At 36.8% G+C, this 26742-nt stretch overlaps 1 protein-coding gene across 1 annotated transcript in view; it reads right to left on the bottom strand.

The window, feature by feature from the left end:
* Nucleotides 1–26742, bottom strand: part of CCDC171 (coiled-coil domain containing 171) — a 295661-nt gene that overhangs the window by 113635 nt on the left and 155284 nt on the right. The window contains exons 19-21 of the mRNA XM_080819723.1: nt 23903–24129; nt 23239–23421; nt 17893–18078 (exon numbers count right to left, since the gene is read on the bottom strand). Of these exons, the coding sequence (XP_080675849.1) occupies nt 17893–18078; nt 23239–23421; nt 23903–24129 (596 nt within the window). The remainder of the gene's footprint in view (nt 1–17892; nt 18079–23238; nt 23422–23902; nt 24130–26742) is intronic.

Raw genomic sequence — 26742 nt, 5'->3', positions numbered from 1 at the left:
AACATTCACTAGTTGTTGAATAAATAACTCCTTTGAAAACTATCTCCTCTTACAGAGTTTCTACATATAAATCTAAGCATGAGCAGAAATATCTTAAAGTGCTGGACATAGATTCAAAGTTACTATGTAATATTTCTGGGCATTTGACGTCGTTAAACAAACTTCCAGTGAAATTCTTCACATAGGACTTTCCTAGGTCCTGCTCTCCTCTACCTCCTCTTTTTCTTGCTGTCTTCCAAATTTAGATCTTTCCTACATTTGTCTGCTCTCTCATGCCTTCGAGATATTTCCTCTATTCCTTACAACTTTGACGACACTTGACTACAACCGCCAACTATACCTTTCCTCACTCAAATGTATGATCCTCTCAAATTAAATCAAACCAAAAACTGAAATCCTAATCTTTCTTATATTCCCCAAACTGATCTCCCACACTAATCTCTTTATGTTAGGAATACTATTAATCTTAAACAGTAAAATATTAATTTATCTTTTATTCTTCTCTATTCCTACAGCCTCTACCTTAACCCTCTTATGTAGCCCTACTATTGAAGGTGTCTAAAAAAGAAAGGTCCTCACCTCAGATTTTTTTAAATGAGTTATAAGCAATAACAAGATTAATCCTTTTCCCTGATTCTGGCCCACAGGAAAGCAGGTCAGGTATGGAGAATTCTCACATTAACTGCTCAGGCACAAAGAAAGGATAGCTTAGAAGCGGAGCTGTTTATTCAGCTACAACAAACTAGAGGTCCAAGAATAACTAGATTTTTTTTTTTAACCCAAGTGGACAATTCAATCTAAAAGGAACAAAACTCAGGGCATTCTCACCCAATAATCTTAATGAGATTAAAGACACATATACACAAAATCAGGAACAAGAAGGAGCTGATAATATCAGATATGTGGAGATTTTTTTTAAGCATCATGAGGAACAATATGGCATAGTCCTAGGTGTGTATGAAGCACATTCTCAAATTTGAATGAAATGGAAGATTTTTATAAAAATATACAGTCAGTCAACCGATTCAAGGAGGCCCAAAGTCCAATTCAAGATGACTCCTCTCCCCCATCAAAACTCCATTCTAGGAAAAAGGATCAACAAACAACAAAAGTAAAGGGAGAGGGATCATGAACAGAAGACTTCAGATGAAACCTAGCAGAGAGGGCCACAGCCTTCAGCCTCGAGGACGTGTGGAAGACGGGGACAGAGCAGAGGAGCAGTGCCCTACCATCTGGCAGATGTTTGTGAAAACACGAGGCACAGTAAAGGCAGCAGGAAGTCAAGGTGTGGAAGACAGAAATGCATGGGAGGACAGTACTCAGAATGTCCAACCACACCCACAAGTCCTTCCCCAACCGTGCAAAACCCACTGTAACCATTTACCTGCAAGCAAAACAGAAAAAAAAAATTATTCTGTATAACAAACTAAAGCCAAACAAGAACTGGGTGAGTGAGTGAGGGGAGAAACAGGCAGCTCAGTCATGAGCATTAGTGCCACAGAACAAAGACCAGCACGCTCATCTGTCACCCAGCTAACAGCCGGCTCACAGCCCTTTGCTCTAGAGGAAAGCAAACCAGTCACCAAGTCTTCCCTTTTTTTCATTTTTAAACATGAATGACCAGTCTAATCCTACCATAAATTTGAGGAAAGCCTCCGTTCCAGTTACTAGGGGTGCAGAACAAACATAGTGGTGTGAAACCCCCCATTTATTAGGCTCGTACAGCAGTGGTGAAGTCCCCCACTTATTAGACCCATGGATTCTGTGGGTCGGGTAGTAAGATGAGACATGGCAGGGAGTGCAGGTGTCTGCCCCTTGAGAACTGGAGCCGCGGCGGCAGGCTAGTGTGAAATCATGAGAAGGCTCATTCACACACGTCTGGCAGCAGATGGATGCTGGCTTGTTGAATCAGACCTGAAAACAGCCATTCACAGTTCACCATGTGGCCTGGGCGTCCAGAAAACAATGGGTGGATTCCACCAGAGAACACTGACAGAGAGACTCAAGAGAATCCAAGAGCAAGAGAAGAGAATGAACAGGCAGAAGCCAGGGTGCCTTTTATGACCTAGTGCTAAAAGTCAGGCAGTATCACTTCTTCCTTAATTCTCTTCACAGGAGTAGTCACGAAGGCCCACCCAATCTCAAGGAGAGGGAAACAAACTTGACCTCTTACTATTGGGCTGATAAGAAGTACCTTCCAGGGACTAGAAGGACCAGAAATATTACTGTGGCTATCTCTGTACAATACAGTCTTTGACAGCCCCCCACATGAAAGAAAGGGGGCGACAGAAACAAACAGGAAAGATACATAGAGACCTCAGAAGAAAGAGAATTTAAATAATTGTTTATTGTCTATTAAACACACAAAAACCATGTTTTAAAAAGGATGTCATAAAAAGAGAACTAGAGAAAGAACAGCAATTCTTAGAAATTAAAAATGAGTACCAATATAAAATATCTAAACAGAAAAATTAAACATACAGACTTGACCAGAATCAAAAACAAAAAGAAAATATAAGACAAAATGTAAGAACCACAGAGGATCAAGTCAGGATATTCAACTTCTGACAGACTAATAGGCGTTCCAGAGAGAGAGAAGGAGGGGGGTTGAGGGGAAGCTGGAGAAAATGAGGTTGAATTTTGAAGCATCTATCCAGTATCATTCCACAAAGTAAGAACGTTAATCCTTCCGAGGATTAGCATCTGCCTCATTTTGGTACTCTCCTGCCGCCAAGACTGAGCTAAACTTGAAGTAGGCTGAATTACCAACACTCACGTGAAGATAAGCTTTTGAAAGCTGAACAGCTGCAGATGAAGACATTTCTAGAATTATTCCAATTTCCATTTCTAGGTATTTTAACCAATCTGCTTTTCTAAAAAAAATCCATCAGAGAAAATAAAATGCCCCAGATTCTGAAAGAAAATACTGTATTGGAAATAGGATGGGCTGTGAAGTTGGGCAGATCCTGAATTGAAACACTGATGCCACAACCCACAAACACATGATTCTGGGAAAATGTATTAAAAACTCTGATCCTTAATTCATTACACATTTATATTTGTGCATTATCATATGCATCTTTCCAAGTAATAGTGAGCATTACAGAAAGTGTAACAGAGTTTCTGGTCCACAGTAGTGATATTGTTGGTAAGATGTTCAAGGTCCTCATGAGATTCGCCAGGTGTGATAGCCACATTCCCATTCTGCTTACATCATCAGAGGAACATTCTCTGAACTAATGCTAAGATAACTGATCTACTCATTGCCTGGCCTCACTTACTGCCTGTCTGTGTTTTCAGTTATCAGTTATGTGCTTCGTATTTTTAAGGCAGGAGTCCACAGCAAACAGAAGCAAATCGACAGGTTCTACTTCTAATAGGGTGAACTAGAAAAGTACTGACATCTGAGATTTAGCCAAAGATGGAGGTAGAAGAAAAGCTGGGGTGATTCTCCTTATGTTCTGCCTGTCTACCATGAGAGAAGAGATGGGAGAGTTAGAGCAGGAGAAAAGTAAACTCCTTCCGTCTTTTTATTTATTATTACTTCCGTAAGCATAGTAAGTGGATTACTGCCATCAAAGTCTGAGAACCCAAGGGGAAAGGAAACATTTTAACAGCTGACTGGCCTCAAGTCTCAAGCCATGTAGATAATGACTAACTCATAGTAATACTGTGAGCTATGTTGGAATTCAGGCAATGATTGGACCACCAGAGGCTGTCCAAGCAAATTATAAGGGACCATTTGTACACAAAGTACAATGATGAGTCTAGAGGTAAGACAATAGTAATGGATTAGTAAGAGAGCTATCAAATTGTACACAAATACTTATTTCTTAAGAGTTTACCATAGAGAAATCAGCCAGTTTCCTGCATGGACTTTGCTGTGTTTAGCTATTTTAATAAAGATTATTAATTACAAAAAAAAAGAAAATCCTGTGAAATTCAGAGTTCTAATCTAGGTCTTAGCGAAAGCACAGGCTTTGTCAATGGAGACCATAAGATCATGTAAATCAAAGCACTTGCTACCACCTGGGGGCAGCATACCACTAACTGTTGGAAACAACCTAAGGGCAAGGAGCCAACAGAAGACTTAACAGGCAAATGACAAAGACCACACCCAAACCATGTCATAAAATAGGTTTTTACCAGTGTACATTCCACCATACATGCATACACTCAGATATACCTAGATGTATAGTGTGTATATTTACATACACAACTAATATATAAGTAGAAATAGTTATATATAGAATTGTTATATACAACTTGCACTATATATTATATGTAAACATATAAATGAATTATGTAATTTACTTATATGGAGTATATAATTGTATAGTACGTGTATGTATATACATATAACTATATATACATATTATATCTGTATATATATATATATGAATATGATTAAAACCAAAACATCAATGTCATTTTTTAATAAAATGGAAATTTTGATAATGAACTGTACAATTCCTTTTTGTAAAGTTCAAAAGAGACTTTTCTCTACTGTGTAGCCTAATTCAGAATATGATTAAATGGCTTGATAGGGGAAAATCAGATTCACTGCTATTGAATTTTCTTTAAGCAGGCAATATATGATAGATAATAGAAATACGCATACTTTCAAGTCTAGAAGCAATAATATCTTCTAAAACTGACCCCTAGAATGACTTTGTTCAAAGGCAAATAATTTTCTATTCTGTCATAAAATATTCTTATGATACACCAAAAAAATATGTGGCATTTATCAATTTTCTTTTAAAAAGGTGTGAAGCGGGGCACCTGGGTGGCTCAGTCAGTTAAGCATCTGCCTTCAGGTCAGGTCATGATCTCAGAACCCTGGGATCAAGCCCCGTAACCAGCTCCCTGCTCAGGGGGGAGTCTGCTTCTCCCTCTCCCTCTGCCTCCTCCCCCCTGCTCATGCTCTGTCACTTTCTCTCTCACAAACAAATAAATAAAATCTTAAAAACTAAAAAGGTGTAAAGGATTTTATTTTTCTTAAATATAAAAATATGAAAATTTCCTGCTGTGATAAATTAATATTAAAATTTTCCAACCATAACACTCTTTAAAGCTATTAAGGATCTTAAAGAAAAACCTTCTAAGCAATATTAACAAACACATCCGGCTTTTAAATAAAGCAGCCTCACATCATATATATTGTCAACTTTTTTTCCAATTATTTTTTCTTCATCCACACAATGTAAGCAATAATTCTTCTCTTAAAATGTCACAACTGTTAAATAAAATATTATGAAGTGCCTTACCAATATGTCTAACTAAAGCATATACTCAGAAATATTCGTTCTCCCTCTTTTCTAAAACTACACTACAGGAATATCCGGGTGGCTCAGTCAGTTGAGTGCCTGACTCTTGGTTTCTGCTCAGGTCATGATCTAAGGGTCGTGGGATAGAGCCCTGTGTTGGGCTTGTACTGAGTGTGGAGTCTGCTTAAGATTTTCTCTCTCCCTCTCGTTCTGTTCCTCCCCGACCAATAATAATAATAATAATATTAATAAACAACTACACTACAAATAACAAATTAACTTTACACAAAATTATTTGAACAAAAAAACACCTATGTGGTGGAAAATTCATTGCTCATTTTATGCTCACTACAAAACCAAAAACATACAGCTTTCCTTATCTGTCACACTGGTAAATGTTCTTGGCTTTGATTGGTGTTTTCATGGTAATACCTAATGATATCCAATGCTGGTGAAAATGGGGTCAAATATGTGCTCTTTTTTTTTTTTAAAAGATTTATTTATTTATTTTATTTATTTGAGGAGGGTAGGGGCACAGGGAGTAGGAGAGAGAGAATCTCAAGCAGACTTCATGCTGAGCTCAGAGCCCGATGCAAGGCTTGATCTCACAAGCCTGAGATCACCACCTGAGCCAAAACCAGAGCCCCACGTTCAACCAACTAAGCCACCCAGCACCCCAAGCAGGTGCTGTTATATACCTTTTCAGATATATACGCCAGAAGAAATACAGATCTGAAAAAAATGTTCATAGTCTTAAACACACACACACACACACACACACCCCAACTTAAAAGTATCTATATTTTTGACCCAATAAATCCTGCTTCTTGAGCTCTATCCTGAGAATATAATCAGCTATATGTAGTCAAAGACTTAAATATAAAGTACTCATCTTAATTTTAATAGTGGAAAATGGATACATTCTGAATATCCAACGACGAGAAAATAGTTAAATATATTTTAACACATAAGATGGAATAGGATATGGCTTATTAAGATAAACTTCTTAAATAATTTTAACATTGACATTTATTGTCAATCCCATTCATCCAGTTGCTAAGAATTATCCTTGACTCCTCTCTTTCACACGTCACACCTAATCCACCAGAAATTCTGCACATTTTACCATCAAAATGCAAATATATCCAGAATCTCATTATTCTTTACTCCGAGCACCCTGTTCCAAGCCACCATTATCTCTGGGCTAGATCATACTGTTAGCCTCTAACTGGTGTCTGTTTCTACTTTGGCATACTTATGGTCTAAATTCTAACAGAAGCCATAATGGGATGAATGTAAATGTCAAAGTAATATCACTCTGCCAAAAAAACAAGATATAGCACTATATATAGCAGACTTCCAGTTTTATTTGCCAAATATGAATGATGGTTACATATGTGTGACAATGGATCTGCATATATTTTGGGGGGTTTTTTTCTATGTTTTTAAAGTTTTTCTTACTTTGATCATGTTTTATCAGAAAAACAAATTAGGTAATGTTTGTAAAAAATTTTACATAAAGTTGAACTGTATTATTCAAAATACTTTCAATAATATTTAAAATATGATCTAACCAAAAATTAGATTCAATTAAGAAACATGTCAACTCTAATCTCAAATTGCCACTTGCTGACCACAAATTTAAACATGGAGAAGGCATTTTAAAATTATATATGAGAGCATACACTTCAAAAAAAAGTAAATTATGTCATGGTAAGTTTAAACAGAAAAGGAATTTTATTTTAGTATATATTTTTATGTTGTTCAGATTAACAAAATAGGAATAACAACTTTTTATGAATCTTCTAGATTCTATCTTGAATCTTCTCTGCTAAATTAATATTTTTAAAAAATGTTCTCAGAGCTGTTGTTTTCTTAATTCTTTTTTCTCTGACCTTGAAATATAATTGACTACCCTATAGGTCTCAATGGTATAAGTCATTAGGAAGATAAAAAATATATGGGATTAAAGTAAAAAATGATAAGACTTAAATTAAGTAATGACGTTAATAATCCTACTTTATGAAAGTGGGTTATGTGATAGATGTTAATTATTATTATAATCAGGGTTTATCAAGTAAAAAATGTTTAAATTTTATAAGGTAAATGAATTTGAGGCCTCTTTTGTTAAAAGCTACTAGAGGAAATATGGCTATTTATTCAAAATTATGTAAATAAGTGACTTAAGTGCAATAGTCACCTTCTATATCCCCAGAGTATGTCAAATAACTTTAGTAATAATATAAAAGTTAGTACTTTTTTAACAAAAAGAAGGTAAATATTCATAAAATGTGACCCTTTGTCATCCAACTCCAAAATATCCCTGCAAATTATTGCATTTGAATTTTTAAAAACATACTCTTTCTTCTTGCTTCTTTCCCATCTATAATCTAAGTGTAATTACGTTTCAGAATGGAAAATAAAGCACAGGTTAATTTTCTATTAAAATTGAGACACAAGCAAGAAAAAACCAGAGCAGCTGCAGGAAGGTGAGGAACAATCCAGGGAGCTTGAAAGAGACGTCTTTGAGACCCTGTGAGTCTGCTGCTGGTTGATGGACACTAGACAAGATAGTAGAAGTAGGCAGGTGACAGAAATGATGACAAAAAAGCTGGGGCCCCTGAGTGGTGCAGTCAGTTGAGCGACCAACTCTTGGTTCCAGCTCAGGTCATGATCTCAGGGTTTTGAGATCAAGTCCCACATCAGACTCCGAGCTCAGCGAGCAGTCTGCTAAAGTTTCTCTCTCCCTCTCCCCCCACCCCTCATTCTTTTTAAAAAATGATGACGATAAAGGGCACATAAATAAGAGCCAGACCCAAATTAGACAAAGGAACTATTTGGGAGACTTGCTGTGAATAAATCTTTATTTTTTTTCCTAAGCCATTCTCTGTCAACCAATGTCTGCAGAATTCCAAAACTGTGACAATTCAGAGAATTTAAGATTTTATAATAGTTTCAGAAGCTCTCACCCACTGTCATATCAAAAATCTCACTAAGCATTAAGATAATGGTATTCTTTTTTAAATTCAATATATTCTCCACAAAGTCAAGTACTGTACTCTCCACACAGCAATGGCTCAAATATGTGTATTTATTAGATGAACAAAATTTATTTTTTAAGAAAGATAAATCTGGGGGCGCCTGGGTGGTTCAGTGGGTTAAGCCGCTGCCTTCGGCTCAGGTCATGATCTCAGGGTCCTGGGATCGAGTCCTGCATCGGGCTCTCTGCTCAGCGGGGAGCCTGCTTCCCTCTCTCTCTCTCTCTGTCTGCCTCTCTGCCTACTTGTGATCTCTGTCAAATAAATAAATAAAATCTTAAAAAAAAAAACACAAAAACAAAAACAAAAAAAAAGAAAGACAAATCTGGGGGTTATTTTTTAACTTTACAGAAAGGTTATTGGCTTTATTAAGTTATCCTATAAATATAAAAATGTTTAAATTTTCTATAAATAATAAATACATCTAATATATTTCAGATATAATTGAAAGTTATCAGAATTTAATAGGTACCTAACTTTTCTCAGGAAAAAAATGAGGAACAACTAGAGTTATACCTTTATTCTAATCCTAATGATTTAGTCATTCTTAATGTCAAACTTAGTAGGGAGAGAGCAAAATTTAAAAAAAAAAAAATCTCTTCATATAACCAATGTCATTTCAGGACTGTTAATTCAGTTTCTCCTTACTCTAATCTATTAATTTTTTTCTAAATGCACAGATCTAATGCCCAACAGCAAATGAATAACTAAACAAACGATGATATTTACAGTATGGAATTCTGTGCATTGACTAAAATGATAGTTCATTTAAGGTTTGTTGTTTAAGGCTCAAAGAGTTTTAAACTATTTTAGTCCAGACTTGTGGTTTCTGAGGCAACACAATTGCCTCAAAAAGTTGACAGGTTTTTAATCTGTTTGCTTCCAGTCAGTGCCACGTACCAATAAATACTCCAAGACTCTTGGAGGTACCCCCCCTCCTGGTGTGCCTGTTTCCATATGGCCACGTGTGCACAAAGGCATTGACCTTAATGGTGATGACCCTGCGCCCAGCTAGGTAACAGGTGAGAATAAGAGAACTATCCCTCTAATCTGTTCTAAGCCAATGCCTCATACTTTGGTGTTGGTTAGAGCATCAGCCCATTTTCAGGTACAAATTTCTGTATTAGCTCATGAAACTATTTTACCTTACAGGCTGACTCTCTCATTACCGTAACTCTGTTTATTTTAATCATTTTTTCATGTATGTCATTAAAAAAAAAATAGGTAAGGCAGAATCCAAGATGAAATGGTCCATATAAATGTGACTAAATTTAAATCTAAGCTTAAAGTCAAGAAAAAAATAAATAAAAACATACTTTACATATGAAATAAAGAAATGCTTCCTAACAAAACTGCTTCAGGGGTGGGGCGCCTGGGTGGCTCAGGTCCATTAAATGGCTGCCTTCGGTTCAAGTCAAGATCCCAGCGTCCTGGGATCCAGTCCAGCATCCGGCTCCCTGCTCAGTGGGGAGTCTGCTTCTCCCTCTACCCCTCCCCCCCTTGCTCATGCACTCTCTCTCAATCTCTCTCAAATAAATAAAATCTTAAAAATAAAACTTTTTCAGGGGCGCCTGGGTGGCTCAGTGGGTTAAAGCCTCTGCCTTCGGCTCAGGTCATGATCCCAGGGTCCTGGGATCGAGCCCCGTGTTGGGCTCTCTGCTCAGCAGGGAGCCTGCTTCCCCCTCTCTCTCTGCCTGCCTCTCTGCCTGCTTGTGATCTCTGCCTGTCAAATTAAAAAAAAAAAAAATAGTTTAAAAAAAAAATAAAACTTTTTCAGAGGTTCAGTAGTACTAATGATATTATGGACAAACAATGTAAAATACCTTAGGAATGGAGTGGGGAAGTGGGGAAAAGATAATAAATCTTTGACTTGTTCCACTTTTTTCCATATGACATTTTCCATATCCATTTGTCTATAGCTCCCAATCATAGAGAGGTATGCTAGATCTATGTAGTTCCCCCTTCAAACCATGTTCCCTTTGCTGACTTGAGATCTTAGAGAATTTTATAATTAAACTAGCTCCATTAATTCAAAATCAGCAACAGAAAGCCGTCTTTCAGAATGCCTGGGTGGCTCAGTTGGTTAAGCGGCTACCTTGGGCTCAGGTCATGATCCCAGGGTCCTGGGATCGAGTCCCACATCGGGCTCCTTGCTCGGCAGGGAGCCTGCTTCTCCCTCTGCCTCTGCCTGCCACTCTGTCTGCCTCCGCTCACTCTCTCTGACAAAAAAAGAAAAAAAAGAAAGCCATCTTTCCTAAGCCCTCAGATTTTAAGATTTTCTCTTTGTCTCTGCTAGTCTATAGATTCATTACTCTGTTTCTAGGTGCTTATTCATTTTTTTCATCCTGCTCACAGTTCAGTGAGTTCCTTTAATTTGAGAAGTTACTCTTTCTTTAAATCTATAAAACTTTTAGTCATTCTTCCTTAAAATATTGCTCTGCCCTGATTCTGCTTCTAAAAGTTTATTAAACCTTTTTCAGTCAATTTTACTCTACTTTCATTCTTTTATTAAATATATCTCATTCTCGGGATGCCTGAGTGGCTCGGTCAGTTAAGTGTTTGCCTTTGGCTTGGGTCATGATTCCAGGGTCCTGGGGATTGAGTCCTGCATCAGGCTTCCTGCTCAGGGGGGAGTCTGCTTCTCCCTCTCCCTCTGCCTGCTGCTCCCCCTGCTTGTTCTCTCTCTCTCTCTGACGAATAAATAAATAAAATCTTTCATGTATGTGTGTGTGTGTGTGTAATTCTCTTTTTTGTTGGTATTAACTTCCTATTCTCCACCACTTTGTCTCTGCAGAGAATTCTGGGTGATTTCCTCACTATCTTTCAGTTCCCTAACATCTCTTCAATGTCTACCCAATGTTCAAACTGTTCACTGCATTTTTAATTTCAATGACATCTTCATTTCGTGTCTTATAATTTCTATTCATACCTTATTTCTCACAATATTTAAAAACACTTAAAGTATGATCTAAAATAACTTTCAACCTGAAAAGTCTCAGAAAGGGAGAATTTGCTTTCTCTGCCTATTTTCAAGATGGGACATCTCTTCCTTCAGACTTGGACCTCAGACCGGAACTAACACCACTGTCTCTCCTGCTTCTCAGGCTTTCAGACACTAACTGGAAGAACTACACCACCAATTCTCCTGGGTCTGCGGCTTGCCAAGTGCAGATCCTGGGACTTCCAGCTTCCACAACCGTGTGAACCAATTCCTTATAATAAATCTCCGCCTACATCATTCTTTGTCTCTTTAGAGTGTCCACTGTATTTGGCTGGGTTCTCATAACTACAAGGATGAACACTCTGTACATATGAAAAACATAAATATATATACACACATATGTATATACACAAACACACACACAATTCTCTGGAGAATCCATTCTAATACAAAACCATCTACACTGATATAGGGGAACAAACAGTATGGACATACTCCCTCTCACACACACAACACACATACTATCATGTTCTCTAAACACACATAAATTCCATATTGTCTAAAGAAAGTCTCTTACACATTGTTTGCTTTTGTCTTCCTCATCTCAGGATTTATCAGTCTCACCTTTAATTGCTTTACAAAACTAGTTTTTCTTCCTCTCTTCTAAGGCTGCCCTGTATATTGTCCACTGGTTGTATAAATAGGAATAGTTTTAAAAACTTAGCATCATTTTACATGTACAATGCCTGCTAAGCATGATATGAATAAAGTGTGAAAAAAATTTAAAAACGTGTGAAAATTAAAAAAAAAAAAGTACCTTTCAACATTGAGTATTCCTACCACCTGAGGTGCAATTTTCTCATTTGATGTGCAATTCATTTCTTCACATGGTTGTAATATTGAACTTACCATAAAAGTCTCCTGTGCTCTATAAAGCACCCCTACTGAATATTCTCAAGCCTTCTTCTACCAAATCACATGGGTTCTGCAAGGCGTGGGCCATACAGAAGATCACTGCTCAGCAGGGCAGCCCTTGGTCAGGAAGGGAGCACAAACCAAGACCTGACTTTCATGGGTGGCACACTACACTTCACCTCCTCTCACCGTCTGGTTGTGGATATCCTCTCTACTTCTAGTCTCTCAGTATTTTGCTCACTTTGCTTTAAGCTCAGCTATATACTGCACAATTCATTTGTGATATTTTATTTAGTTTCCACTCCATGTGTTTGGGGTAAGAAGGGAAGTCCTTTCACATGAGCAAAATTTTGATACCATGAAAATGACAAGGACAGTATGAGAGAGATAAATAACAAAACAATCAATTTAAGACCATCGATTTTAAAGTCATAAGTGAAAAATTAACAAACTGAGTGCAGAAATGTATTTTTAAAAATCAACACAACTGGGACACCTGGGTGGCTCAGTTGGTTAAGCGGCTACCTTCGGCTCAGGTCACGATCCCAGCATCCTGGGATCGAGTCCCACATCGGGCTCCTTGCTTGGCAGGGAGCCTGCTTCTCCCTCTGCCTCTGCTGCCACTCTGCCTGCCTGTGCTCGCGCTCTCTCTCTCTCTGGCAAATAAATAAATAAAATCTTTAAAAAAATAAAATAAAATAAAAATAAATAAAAATCAATACAACTAAACGGGGTTGATTTAGGTATGTGAGGCTGGCTTAATATTAGAATACTGAATAATGTAATGTGGGGGTCAGCAACTTCAGATACGAAATAGTTTAGGCTTTCTGCTCACCTATAGTTCCTGTCACATGTTCTTTGGACTGCTTCTTTGTTTTTTAAAGATCCTTTAAACATTAAAAACCATTCTTTGCTCACGGGTCATACAAACCCAGGCTGTGGGCCATAGTTTGCCAATCCCCGATATAATGCAACACACCAACAGAATAAGGGAGATGAATCATAATTATCCCCACAGATACATAAAAATGTATGGGATAATATCCAACATTCATTCACGATATTTTTATTTATGCATCATCCAGGAAGAAAACTCCTTTAACCCAATAAGGATTTATCAACTAAAAACCTGTAGCAAACTTCCTTTTTTTTTTTATTTTTATTTCTTTTCAGCATTAACAGAATTCATTGTTTATACACCACACCCAGTGCTCCATGCAATACGTGCCCTCCTTAATACCCACCACCTGGCTCCCCCAACCTCCCACCCCCCCGCCCCTTCAAAACCCTCAGATTGCTTTTTAGAATCCACAGTCTCTCATGGTTCACCTCCCCTTCCAATTTCCCTCAACTACCTTCTCCTCTCCATCTCCCTATGTCCTCCACGTTATTTGTTATGCTCCACAAATAAGTGAAACCATATGATAATTGACTCTCTCTGCTTGATTTATTTCACTCAGCATAATCTCTTCCAGTCCCGTCCATGTTGATACAAAAGTTGGGTATTCATCCTTTCTGATGGAGGCATAATACTCCATAGTGTATATGGACCACATCTTCCTTATCCATTCATCCGTTGAAGGGCATCTTGGTTCTTTCCACAGTTTGGTGACCGTGGCCATTGCTGCTATAAACATTGGGGTACAGATGGCCCTTCCTTTCACTACATCTGTATCTTTGGGGTAAATACCCAGTAGTGCAACTGCAGGTTCATAGGGAAGCTCTATTTTTAATTTCTTAAGGAATCTCCACACTGCAAACTTCCTTCTTAATGGACAGACTTAAGAAAGAGTCTCTTCAAGGCAGAGAGCAAGATAAGGATGCCTGCTGCCCCTACCCCTACTCAGTATTGAACCCTAGCCAGTGAAGTCAGAAAAAATATAAAGATGAAGGTTTGGAAAGGAAAAATAAACTGTCACTATAGAACAAATAATATAATGTTCTGTGTAGAAAACCCTAGAAATTACAGATCAAGTATTACTCAAATTGGTAAGAGAGTTTAGCAATGTGGCTGAATATAAGATTAACATACCTGTCCGTGTGCCAGTTTCTTTGTCAAATCCCGTCTGGTGAGGGGCTCCTGAAAGAACTAAATTAGGCAAGCTTTCTTTCAGAGAAAATCTTCCACTAGCTTCTGCCCAGACACTACCAACGTGAAATTATCCCACTCGGGTTATTAGGCCGTTCCTTAGTATGGGAGGCTCAGGCTCAAGGCTGATCTGCTGGTGGAGCCCAAAGCTCTGTCTCCTTCTAGAAGAGCCCAAAGCTCTTCTAACATTGGCTTTGATATCTGCCTGCAGGGTAAGCCCCACGTCTGTTCACAGTGCTAACACTGATTCCACTCATTGGGGTTTGTTGATGTTAGAATACTTTTGTCCTTGGAGATTCCTTTACTCTTTGATGCGCTACTGTAATACAGGAAGTATCTTGGTCAAAATCTAGCTGTAACATAAAGGAAGGCCTTTCTGAACATCACATCCAACATATGATTTATAAAGAAACTATTACATATAGAAAAATGACTAAAAACAAAACTCCAGAATGTTAATTGGTTGTTTTCAGATGATAAGTTGTAAGTAACTTGTTTTCTCTTCTGTATTTTCCATATCTTGTATTCACAATCTTATTTTGTTTTTATAAAGAAGCAAGGCACTTTATTATTTTTTTTTTAGGATTGTATTTATTTATTAGAGAGAAGACAAGCAGGGGGAGCAGCAGAGGCAGAGGGAGAAATAGGCTCCCCACTGGGCAGGGAGCCTAATGCAGGACTCGATCCCAGGACCCTGGTATCAAGATCTGAGCTAATGGTAGACGCTTAACTGACTGAGCCACTCAGGCATCTCAAGACACTTTACTTTTTAAAACAAGTTATGCACAGGACAAATAAAAAACTATTCATTTAAGTATTACTGAAAAAACACAAAAGAATATTTATCAACAATATACTTGCTTTTCAGCCAGTATCCTAATTAATTCTCATAAAAATTCTGTAACATAAGTATCATTATCCCTAATTTTGCAGAAGATGAAACTGAGGCTTAGAAAGGTTAAGTTATTTGCCCAAGTGACAGAATGGGGATTTGAATTCGGAAATACTTGTTCCAAGGCCAGTGCTTTTTCTGCTGAACTGTGCTGCCTCCCACAAGAGAGCATTTTCACATCACCACCTGCTAGTTCTAATTAAGAGATAGTAATTAAACAATTCTCCACTCCTGACAACAATATTTAAGCTGCTGGCATTTTAAAGAAATTAATATGAACAGCTTTTTATCTGCTGGAAGGTACTACACCTAAACACAAACTCCAAGCTATTGCAGAAAGAAAAGACTCCAATAGGACACAGTTATATGCTTTGTCAAACCCTAGTTAATTGTATTATCTATTAACGGGACATGAAGCATAAAAGTGTTGACCAATGTATTTCTAAAAATGTTCGACTCGACTAGTAATCAAAGAAATACAAATTAGAGTGACAAGGCCATACTGATGAAATTGGCAAAATTTTTTAAGTAGAAATAGCCAGGTTGGGTAAAAAGGGAGACTGCTATACATTTTAGGAGAAAAGTTAACTCATAAATATTTGCTGTAGGCCAATTTATAATATTTACACTTTAAAATTCGTGTGGCCTTTCACCTAGGAATTCCTCATCTAGGAAGTTATGCTAAGGAAATAATCACAGATATGTATATAAGAATTTAGCCACAGGGTTACTCATCTTAGAACTACACGGAAGGAGGGAAGGAAGGAAGGAAGGAACTGAAATGAAAGTAAACTTGCAATAAGAAACTAGGTTAATTAACTACGCATATTCAAAAGAATTCCATCGGCCATTAAAGATGATGACACTGCTATATTTATTGGCATGGAAAGAAATTGCTGACATGATGTTTTTAGAAAATAAATTAAAAATTATATATAACAGTATTATTGTATTTTCACTAACCTATATTTGGTTATATTTCTATTATTTATAAAACATACGGAGTGAAATAATATACAACAAAATCTTGACTATAGAGATATCTGATGATGTGATTTGGGATTCTTTTAACTTTCATTTTTCTTCATTTATATTTTCTTATTTTTATGCAATGGAATTTATCATTTGTGTAAAAAAAGGAGAAAAAAATTTTGAGATCACAGACTCATATCAGCTAGTAAAAATGTCTACAACTATTATTAATATATATTAAGTAATATGTTATGAAATAGTATGTACATTCTCATTTATGTAAGAAAAACTATAGATATTAGGTTGAACCATACAAAACTGCTGGCATTTGTCTGTTTTTCTTTTATAAAAACAGCAATTTCAAGTGGGTTAACTTAATACACATATTAGGAAAAATACATTCCAAAATATTAATAGTATCTTAGGAGTTCTAGGAGGGCTTTATTTTTACGCTAAGGTCATCTATATTTCCTTCTTTAAATTCATCTGTATTTTCTTTTTCAAATTTCACTAATTTCTAATTTTTTCTAAAACACTAAATCCCAGTCTCTATATTTATAGGCCAGAAGACCCCAAGCAAGTCAACTGAACTCTCTTAGTTTCATCAAAAACCAATGGGTGGGGGCCACATGGGTAGATCAGTCTGTTGAGCATCTACCTTCGGTTCAGGTCATGATCTCAGCGTCCTGGGATTGAGCCCTGCATCAGGCTCCTTCCTCAGGAGGAAACCTGCTTCTCCATCTGTCTCTACCGCTCCCCATGCTTGTGCTATCTCTGTCAAATAAATAATATCTTTTTTAAAAATGGGAATATACCAAACACAAAAATAACTTCAAAATTGATTCAAGACCTAATGTGAGACTTGAAACCATAAAAATCCTAGAGAAGAACACAGACAGTAATCTCTTTAACATCAGCCATAGCAACTTCCTTCTAGATACATCTCCTGAGGCCAGGGAAACAAAAGCAGAAACGGACTATTGGGACTGCAGGATAAAATGCTTCTGCACAGCAAAGGAAACAATCAACAAAACTACAAAACAACTTACAGAAGGAGATATTTGCAGATGACATATCTAATAAAGGATCAAATTCAAAATAGATAAAGAATTTATAAAACTCAACACCCCAAAAATAATAATCCAATTAAAAAGTGGACAGAAGACATGAATACACATTTTTCCAAAGGAGACATACAGTACAATTCTATTATACTTTATAGTCAACATTTCCCAAAGATACCACAGTCCTAAATCCATTAATGAACTTTCTAAATGACAACTATTTTATTCTTTTCCCTTCTAAGTAGCTTTGCCACAAATATAGACAGAGAGAACAACTTTTCCTAACCAAACCATCCTCCTCCCCAGACACACACTTATGTAAGAATCAGACAGACCCAGACCCAAAACTTTTCAAAATCCCAAAGATACACAGAGTTTCAATGTCCAGGGGGCATAAAACAAGTAAAAGAAAAGAACTAAAGAGAAGAGGAAACAAGGAAGTTAAATGAAAAAAAACTTGAAATAGTAATTATTACTGGAAAGACCCCTACTTTGTTTTCAGCTATCAAGTAAAACCTACTTCTACATTTTCAATACATGTGAATGTACACTTGGAATTGAGGTCCCAGAACCAAGTTCATTCCATCCTTATGAACTTGTACAGGATAAAATTTCAGATCTTGGGTTCTATTCCCTAGCCAGGAGATATAAATGATTCCCTCGAAGATCCACACCTACAGGAAATAAACGACTATGCAAGAGATACTGTCCTACCTTAACAGCTTCTCCCAGAGTTTGGTTTTTGTCAGCTTCCTCACTGGAATGCAGTTCAAGTCTGTAATTCAACTCCTGTAGCTGCTGTGCCTGCTCGTTCAGTAGCATTTGGGCCTGTTGTTCCCGAAGTAATGCATTATTCAGTTCTTCACATGCACTTTCAAACTTCTCATGGGTAATCAATTTCTGAAAAAAGGTTAAAAAATTCAGTTGTAAGCTAGCTGCGTGGTTGTATCATTTAATCTTCAGAATTCGATTTGCCAACATAGACTGTAACACACACATTTCTAAGTGTCTGATACATGACAAAAGTACAACTTGTTTTTCTTAATCTCACAAATCAAGATAAAAAAAATCACTCTGGTTTCTAACGCAGAACAGCTATATTCCCAAAGTGATCATTTTTAGTCAAATAAAATCTTAGGAAACTTATTTCAAGTTCACATAAATCCATAATGCTCAGTTTACATGTTCATACATGAGCACTTTTTATAAAGAATGTGATTGCAGGAACTAAAGCCTTTAACAAGTGCCGATGATTTTAAGTGATTACGCGAAAATCTGTGTTCGGCATACATTACTATTCATGTCTCCCTGGTCAAACATCCTCTCCTTCGAGAGTTCTTACCAGACCATCCCTTCCCCCCTCCTCTGACTCCTCACACTGCCATACCATATTCTATTATTTTCTTTACAGTCATTATCATTATCTAAATTCACTTCATATAACTATTTCCTTTTTTACTGCCTGTCTGCACTCTGCCACCAACCACACGTCTAAGGATGGGAACACCCCTGGACAGAGACCTCATTCCGCTTTCTCACCCAACACACAGTAGAGTGCCTGGTACTCAGTAGTGCCCAGCAGATATCTGTTGAGTGAAAGAATATTCCTACATAAACATCCACAAATAAAACTTTGCACCAGAGTATACAGCAGAGTTTTTACAGTATCATCTAAATCTAAAGACTGCTTTCAAGAATGGAGCGATACATCTGTCTAAACAGTTCTAGCCAGGGGCCATCCCTTAAAGGGTGGGGAATCCAGGGCAGGACACATATGTATTATTTCCTGTTCAAAACAATTAACCAAATGAAAATTAATTACAGCAGACAACAAGAGACATCTTGATCTTGAAGTGCAAAGTGTGGGAATGTTTCACAAAAGGGAAGCGACCTGAGAAACATACATGGAAAACTAAAAGGCATGGTACAAGTCAATTAACCACGCTGTATATATAAATATATATGTCTATTTAAGACTGATAACTTTCCCATTGGTGAAAAGATTTGAAGGTAAATATAATTAACCACAAATATAAAGCAAATTGATTTAAATTTTTTTTAATTTGGGGGGCAGGGGAAGAGCAGAATAAAAATCCTATTGATTCTAGGCAGCTGGAATATATAAACCAGTGCAGGTGAATGTGGACTTTATCTCTGAGTTTTCTGCCACATGAGACAAATGTGCTTGGCTACAGTTTTCTCATGAGCCAACAACAGCAAGCATGCATCTCAGGCAGAGAAAAAACGTTCTGCTAGAACTAAGTTTGAGGATAAGTTTATTACTTGGCTCTTTCTGTATCATAATATAGTTTTAACCCAGTTTTACTTTGGCCCCAGGTACCTTGCCTGCTGCCTCCCAGAAGCAACTGTCTTTTACTATTATTTGCCTTTTCAAAGGTGGATATAACGCAATCCTCAACACTGATTAAATTTTAAAGTATCACATAAACAACAGCAACATTCTAGCATAAAAATAGACGGGAATGATTTACCTAAGTCGACACAAGGTAACAGGAATGATCCCAAGCACAGAGGAAAGTTGCCTCATTTCCTGAGAGTCCTCTAGGATCCTGTATTGGATGTATCTCTGATACTTTTACAGTGTTTAGATGGGCAGGAACACTTACCTTGTACTCCCTCCTAACAGCTGCCTTACTCTCTACATTGTCCCATTACAGCTAAACCCTCCACTTCGAGAACATCAGCTTTAACAGCCTCCTCTGGGCACTCCTGTTCATTTCAACCTCTTACCTACCATCCCCCTCTCCCCTGATGCCACGGCACTCTTCTCAGTCTTATGAACAGATATTTTTGTACTACTTCTACCTTTTATTTGTTATGTTGTTTTAAAGTATCACTCCTCGCCATCAGACCATCTGTCACTTGACCTCTATAAATCATGATGCCCATCATTCCCAGGACTTCCACCCACTCCTCCAAAATTTCTCCTTCACCTTAAAACTTGGCTAATTTCAGCCTCTCTCTTGTCTATCTATCCCTCCCAGAGACTGGCTCAATTCTGTTCACTCTTTAGAAAGTAAACAGAATCAAACAAGTAGAGCGAAGGAGAATGAGGAAGAGATGGTGTGGAAAAGCAGCTATAAGGACCAATAAAGCAAAAAAAGAAGAGAAAAAAATCATGGGAGTTGGCTGTTCAAGAACAACTGTCAGTAGATGAACACAGTGCTCAGAAGCAGTAAAAACCCTGACCAGCTTTTGCGGGCAGGATGTTTCCCTTTACATTACAATTTTAGACCAACTATAAAGAAGCTATTTTATCTTCCTCCTATGTGCTTTGACTGAATTCAGGGAAAGATGACGATTGCAAGTATACTCTCCATTTTTTAGAGGAAAGTAGCATCATTTTCCCATCTGTTCTGTTTTTAATGAAACCCTTTATTAACACAGCTAGATACAGATGTTAACCACTGTAGTAAAGTAGTTAAAAGCATTTGTTTTGGAACCAGACTACTCAGGTCCAAATCTTGTCAATTCTACTTACTAACTTCGTGATTCTGGGCAAGTTACTCAGCTGCTCCAGGTCCCATGTTCCTCATTTATAAAATAAAGATAATCATAATTTTGAACAACTACTGATATGAGAGGACTAAATGAATCAACTCCTTAAAGTGTTTAGGGTCAGTTCCTGATACAGGATCAATTTGGTCATTAAATGTTAGAAATCATCACTTTATAATGTCACACCTTCCAACTGTGTGTCAAAGTATAAAAATCTCATTCCGTCAATTATTACTTCAATTGATCCTATTTTTATTTCTGTACTTCAGTGAAAGCAATTCACACTAAACACTTTCTGGAATATATTCTTAGCATTTCCCCCAAGTCAGTTATTCAACCAAAGTTCTTATAAGAGGATTCTGTCACCTTCTAGCAACTTTTCTTCAAACTCTAACCTTCTCTCTGGATTCTAGAAACTGAGTCCTGACTATTTCCAAACTAATCAGAGATAAGATGTTAACTTGTTTTCCTAATACTTAGCTAGGGACTAGGAAATCCTATTGTAGGAATACCTAGAATTCCTCTTACATATTCCAGAAAGCAACAATTTTCAGGAAAATCACTATCATCTACACCTTAAAAAAAAAAAAGTTGGGTATATTCTAAATCTCAAATTGTATCAATAGCTGTTTCCATCCATTTTGGCCTCAACATCCCAGACCACCTCAACATCCCAGATTTAGTTAGTATACACAACTAAAAGCAAATCAAAAGGAGACAGAGACACACTCCAAAGGAACAGGCTTTTAAAAGTATAAACAACTCTTTATGACTTAAATCACAAAAGAAAACTGGGAAAAAAATGAAATATCTATTAACAGGAGACTAGTCAAACAGATTTTGATATATCCATATGATAGAACAGTATTCAATTACCTAAAATGGAATTAATAAGTGACACAAGAAAATGCTTATAGTACTATAAGTAAACATTAACATTTGTATGCATGTTTTGCATACTGTACATGAAAATCATTCTAAATTACAACTGTGCGTAACAGCATGCATCTGCACACGTACACACACCAAAATGTAGGGAACAAAACCCATCCACAATTCAGTGTTAATTGGTTATGGGTAATAAGATTAGAGTGCTTTGAGCTTTCTTCTTTACACTTTTTGGTATTTTTATTACATATTATTTTTATAATAAAAAATATTGAGGCAGCTCTATAATTTTAACTTCTCTGAACAAAAAACTAAGAAAGTGAGGCAAAAACTGGTGTCTTTAGACATTCACTGACAAGAAAACTATTACTTATCTCCAATCAGAAGGGTAATTCACGATTACTTAACCTGACTAATTTATAAGAACTTTTGGCCATTCAGTGTTAATTGGTTATGGGTAGTAAGATTAGAGTGCTTTTTCAAGGCATAGCTACTTGAAATAATAATTAACATTAGTAATTTACATTATCATAGGATTAGTAACTAAACTGCTATCTGCCACTCTCTTTCCACAAATGTTAAAACTGCAAATTCCAAATTAGCCATTTAAACTGAAGTTGAACTTGCAAGTAGCCTGCTGCTAGATTTAGGAAACAAATTTTGCATTTGTATTTATATTAGCTGTCATCAGTTGGACACAGTTCTGAAGTTTCAGGGTAACCGTATGTTCCTATATCCACACCGAGAACAGCAGTGCTACTGACTAACCCAGGTGGCCGATGGAGTATGTGAATAGCTCCACTTTACTGTGCTTCATAGATTTATACATTCTGATCTTGACTTAATGTTATTTGGTATCCAGGCTGTCTTTTCTCAACTATCTCCTGTTTTCTTAAATAATACATGAGTTCGACAGAAGTCAGACTGAACATTTCTTTGGAAAAGCAATTTGATTTCAAATGAGATAATCTAGTTTACTCAACATAGTATAAAAGGAAAAGAGAGGACATCCCACCTCCCATTCCAAACATCAGGTTCCTCAATTGGGAGAAGTATTTTACTATTTTTTAGTATACATCTGGGGGTTTGTTTGCTAAAGCAGTTAATCTATCCTAAAATATAATTTCCTCTTTTTCTACACTTTCAGCCAGAGTATATATTTTAAGAGGGCTATGAGTTCTGCTGACAGAGAATCAGTATTCCTTTAAGCATCTAGTATTAACTTCTGGATTTTTGGGACATAATTGAGATAGAACATCATTTAAATGTAAGGTGTACAACCTGTTGATTTGATACACTTATATATCACAATATGATTACTACCATTGCTTTAGCTAACACCACTATCACACGACATAATTATCATTCCTTCTCGCAATGAGAACATTTAAGATCTGGTTGCTCAGCAACTTTGTCTTATATAATGCAGTATTGCTGGGGAATTTTAGAAGGGAGGTTTTCTGAAGAAAAAGAAATTCTATTAACGGGACTCTGAATTATTCCAAAAAAACAATCAAAAGTTAAAACTAATATATAGATATGTGGATCATATATATGTGTATGTATGTGTATCATGCGCACGTGGCTATGTGTTTGTGTGTATATACCTATCAGAGGTATAGAGCCACAGTATTGCAAATCACACATACTTACAGACTGCTTAAATTCATTTAATTGCATCTGGAGACCCTGGGCTTTGTCAAGCTCCTTTTTCATCTCATTCACGCTGCGTTTGAATTCTGTAACCTCCAAGCGCAGTGAGCGGCGCTCCACTTCCGCCGCGTGCAGTCTTTGTGTAAATCCAAGTATTTGCTTCTGTAATGACGCCGTGCTTTTCTGTTGTTAATCAAGAGCAATTTTACAAACAGGAACTACACATTTACTAATAAATCAGCAGCCATGGCCACTTTCCCAACTTCAGTGTATCTTGGATTATACAGAGGATACTGGCTGTAACTGACACTCAGAGGTGAAAGCTTTATTTTGTATGTGACCAATAATGTGGTTGATATGAAATCAACAGCCGAAGAAAATAAATAATCTAATGGCTAGGAAAGGGAATTGACATTTGTTTATGTCTCACAGCATTCTGTGGCAGCCTACCTCTAGAAAATAGTAAATTCACAACTCATGCCAGAACTTTTGTATTTAGATATTTTAGACACTTACTTGGAAGTGCTATTATGTAGTGCATTAAAGACTACATGAAATCTAATCTAAATACATTCATGCACAACTAATTTAAACTACAAGTGAGTGTGATTCAGAGTTAAGTTTACAATCCTAAAGTCACTATTTAATGAAATTGCATACATACCAAAATGGGCACATGGCCACGGAGACCATACTTCAGGGCCAGCGTGTTTACTTTATGAAGTCCACGAGCCAGCCGCTGAACCAGAGAATCCTTTTCTATGTATGTAATACTCCTGCTACTATGTAAAGGTATACTCTCCATTGCCAGACTAACTTTATCCATGAGTTTTGCAAAAGAACTCTTGGCTGCACCTATGAGTAAATGTCCACAGATTCTGGAATTTGGATCTTCGGGGGGAAAAAAAAGAAAAAAGAGGCAGAAAAGATGTGAACTTTCTCTTGTTCATTTCACAACTCTGCCAATAGCAACCCAATTAAAATGTTTTTTCAGTTATATAATTCCCATTCACCTGTAGTGATTCATTCAGAAAGTCCCCTCCCACATTAATTTTCACTATGATAAAAAGGAATGCAGAAAATAGCTCACCTACTAAACAACATATCTAAAGAAAACCTGCATGTATTTACATTATATCATTTACACTGAACACTATGACACTAAAAATTCATCACTCTTTGCTTTGTTTTAAAACCTAACATAAATTCATTTTCTATTTACAACTACTGAAGCTTGTTACCTTAATGTCATACTATTTATATTCTCAGACAAGAAAATATAATTTGCCTTATTCTAAGGCAATTAAAATTTTACAACGACAATTACTTATTTCCCCACAGGATTTTGGTAATCATCCCTCTCACATAATGGACTTAAGGTCCCCGCATATCTACCATGGCCTGCTTGCTGCTAGATTCATCAGGTCTGTAATTAATAATTGTGTTTAATGTTGATAAATAAAATTGTCAGTGCACTTTCTACTAATTGGTATTCCAGATAATGGTTAATAGGTTTATTTATGCCTTAATAAAAGTCGTGTAATTTAGTTTTCCCTCTGCTAGGCAGGTCTTAATCTGTCATTACTTGTTTTATGATACTATCTGTGTAAAATGACAAGCATGGAGAGATTATTTAAATTCAGTAGTATACCATTCTACATTGCAAGAGCCTCTGCTGGTGGAATTAATTCAAATTTTGTCTTTATATCATAAACACGAAAAAGATATTTGGCCAGTTTTATCCAATAGAAAAATGTTTTATAATTCTAAGATTACATATGGTTCAACATTAAAGAACAACATTGGCTGAGAGGGTGATTAATCAGTGTTTTTCTAAGTCAGAAAGAACAATCTCACAGAGGCCCTATGTTCAAAAATGTGAGGCTTCTTTTGTTTCTTTATTCCTCAGAGAAAAAAAGGAAAGATAAATTCTTAAATTTATACAGCAGTCATGGGGCACCTGGGTGGCTCAGTCAGTTAAGCATCAGACCTTGATTCTGGCTCACATCGTGATCTCAGGGTATGAGACTGAGCCCTGTGTTGGGCTCAGCACTCAGCAGGGAGTCTGCTGGAGATTCTCTTTCTCCTTCTCTGCCCCTCCCTCTGCTAGCATGCACTCTCTCTCTCTTTCTCTCAAATAAATAAGTAAATCTTTTTAAAATTTATGCAACAATCAGATTTTGGAAGCCACAACCACCTAAAAGTTATACATAAAATAAAAATTATAAATTGGATAAAAGCATAATATCCCTCATGTGGAATTTATTTCTATCAGTTATTGATGCATTGACTTTTAACAATAAAAGGTGATACAAATTTAATTCTGTATGCCTCTCATAAACCTATTCTCTAAGGATCCCATTGAGGGAAGGTATATGACGTATAATTAAAATACACAGTTTCTTTGTTAACAATCAATTCTTAAATAAGTCATGAATAAAAAGGGTTCAGTGCTTCACATACCAATTAACATATAATACAGAACACTGATTTAAAAGAATTAAACTAGTGTTTAATGGGTCACTATTGAAAAAAAATAGTAAAAGTTATTTTAACTATAACATGCAATATTATACATCATTCCAGTACCTAATATATGTATTCCCAGTTTCTCAACTGGCTTGCAACTCCTTAACTGTGTCTTTTGTTATCTCAGTAAACCCTGTATTTGCCCTGGGCCAGCCTAACAAATATGCATATTTTGTATGTGTTTATTGGATTAATTATACTTCATTTTACTTCCATAGCAGTTGAAACATGGTGAACATAAGGGTCCATTCAATAATACCAAGAAAGACATATAGATCAATGGAACATAATAGAGAGCCCAGAAATGGAACCTCAACTCCATGGTCAACTAACCTTCAACAAAGTAGGAAAGACGATCCAGTAGAGAAAAAAGACAGTCTCTTCAACAAATGGTGTTGGAAAATTGGACAGCCACGTGCATAACAATGAAATTGGACCATTTCCTTAACACCACACACAAAATAGACTCAAAATGGATGAAAGATCTAAATGTGAGACAGGAATCCATCAAAATCCTAGAGGAGAACATAAGCAGCAACCTCTATGACCTTGGCCACAGCAACTTCTTGTTAGACACATCTCCAAAGGCAAGGGAAACAAAAGAAGTGAACTATTGGGACTTCATCAAGATAAAAAAAACTGCTGCACAGCAAAGGAAATAGTCAACAAAACTAAAAGACAACCTACGGAATGGGAGAAGATACTTGCAAATGACATATCAGGTAAAGGGCTAGTATCCAAAATCTCTAAAGAACTTGCCAAATTCAAACCCCCCCCCAAAAAAACAGAAATGGGCAGAAGGGGGGCGCCTGGGTGGCTCAGTGGGTTAAAGCCTCTGCCTTTGGCTCGGGTCATGATCCCAGAGTCCTGGGATGGAGCCCCATATCGGGCTCTCTGCTCAGCAGGGAGCCTGCTTCCTCCTCTCTCTCTGCCTGCCTCACTGCCTGCTTGTGTCTGTCAAATAAATAAATAAAA

Source organism: Martes martes (genome assembly GCF_963455335.1).
Source record: "Martes martes genome assembly, chromosome: 12".
NCBI lineage: Eukaryota > Metazoa > Chordata > Mammalia > Carnivora > Mustelidae > Martes > Martes martes.
The sequence above is the reverse complement of the archived record's forward strand: the minus strand, read 5'-3'. Positions and strand labels throughout refer to the sequence as shown.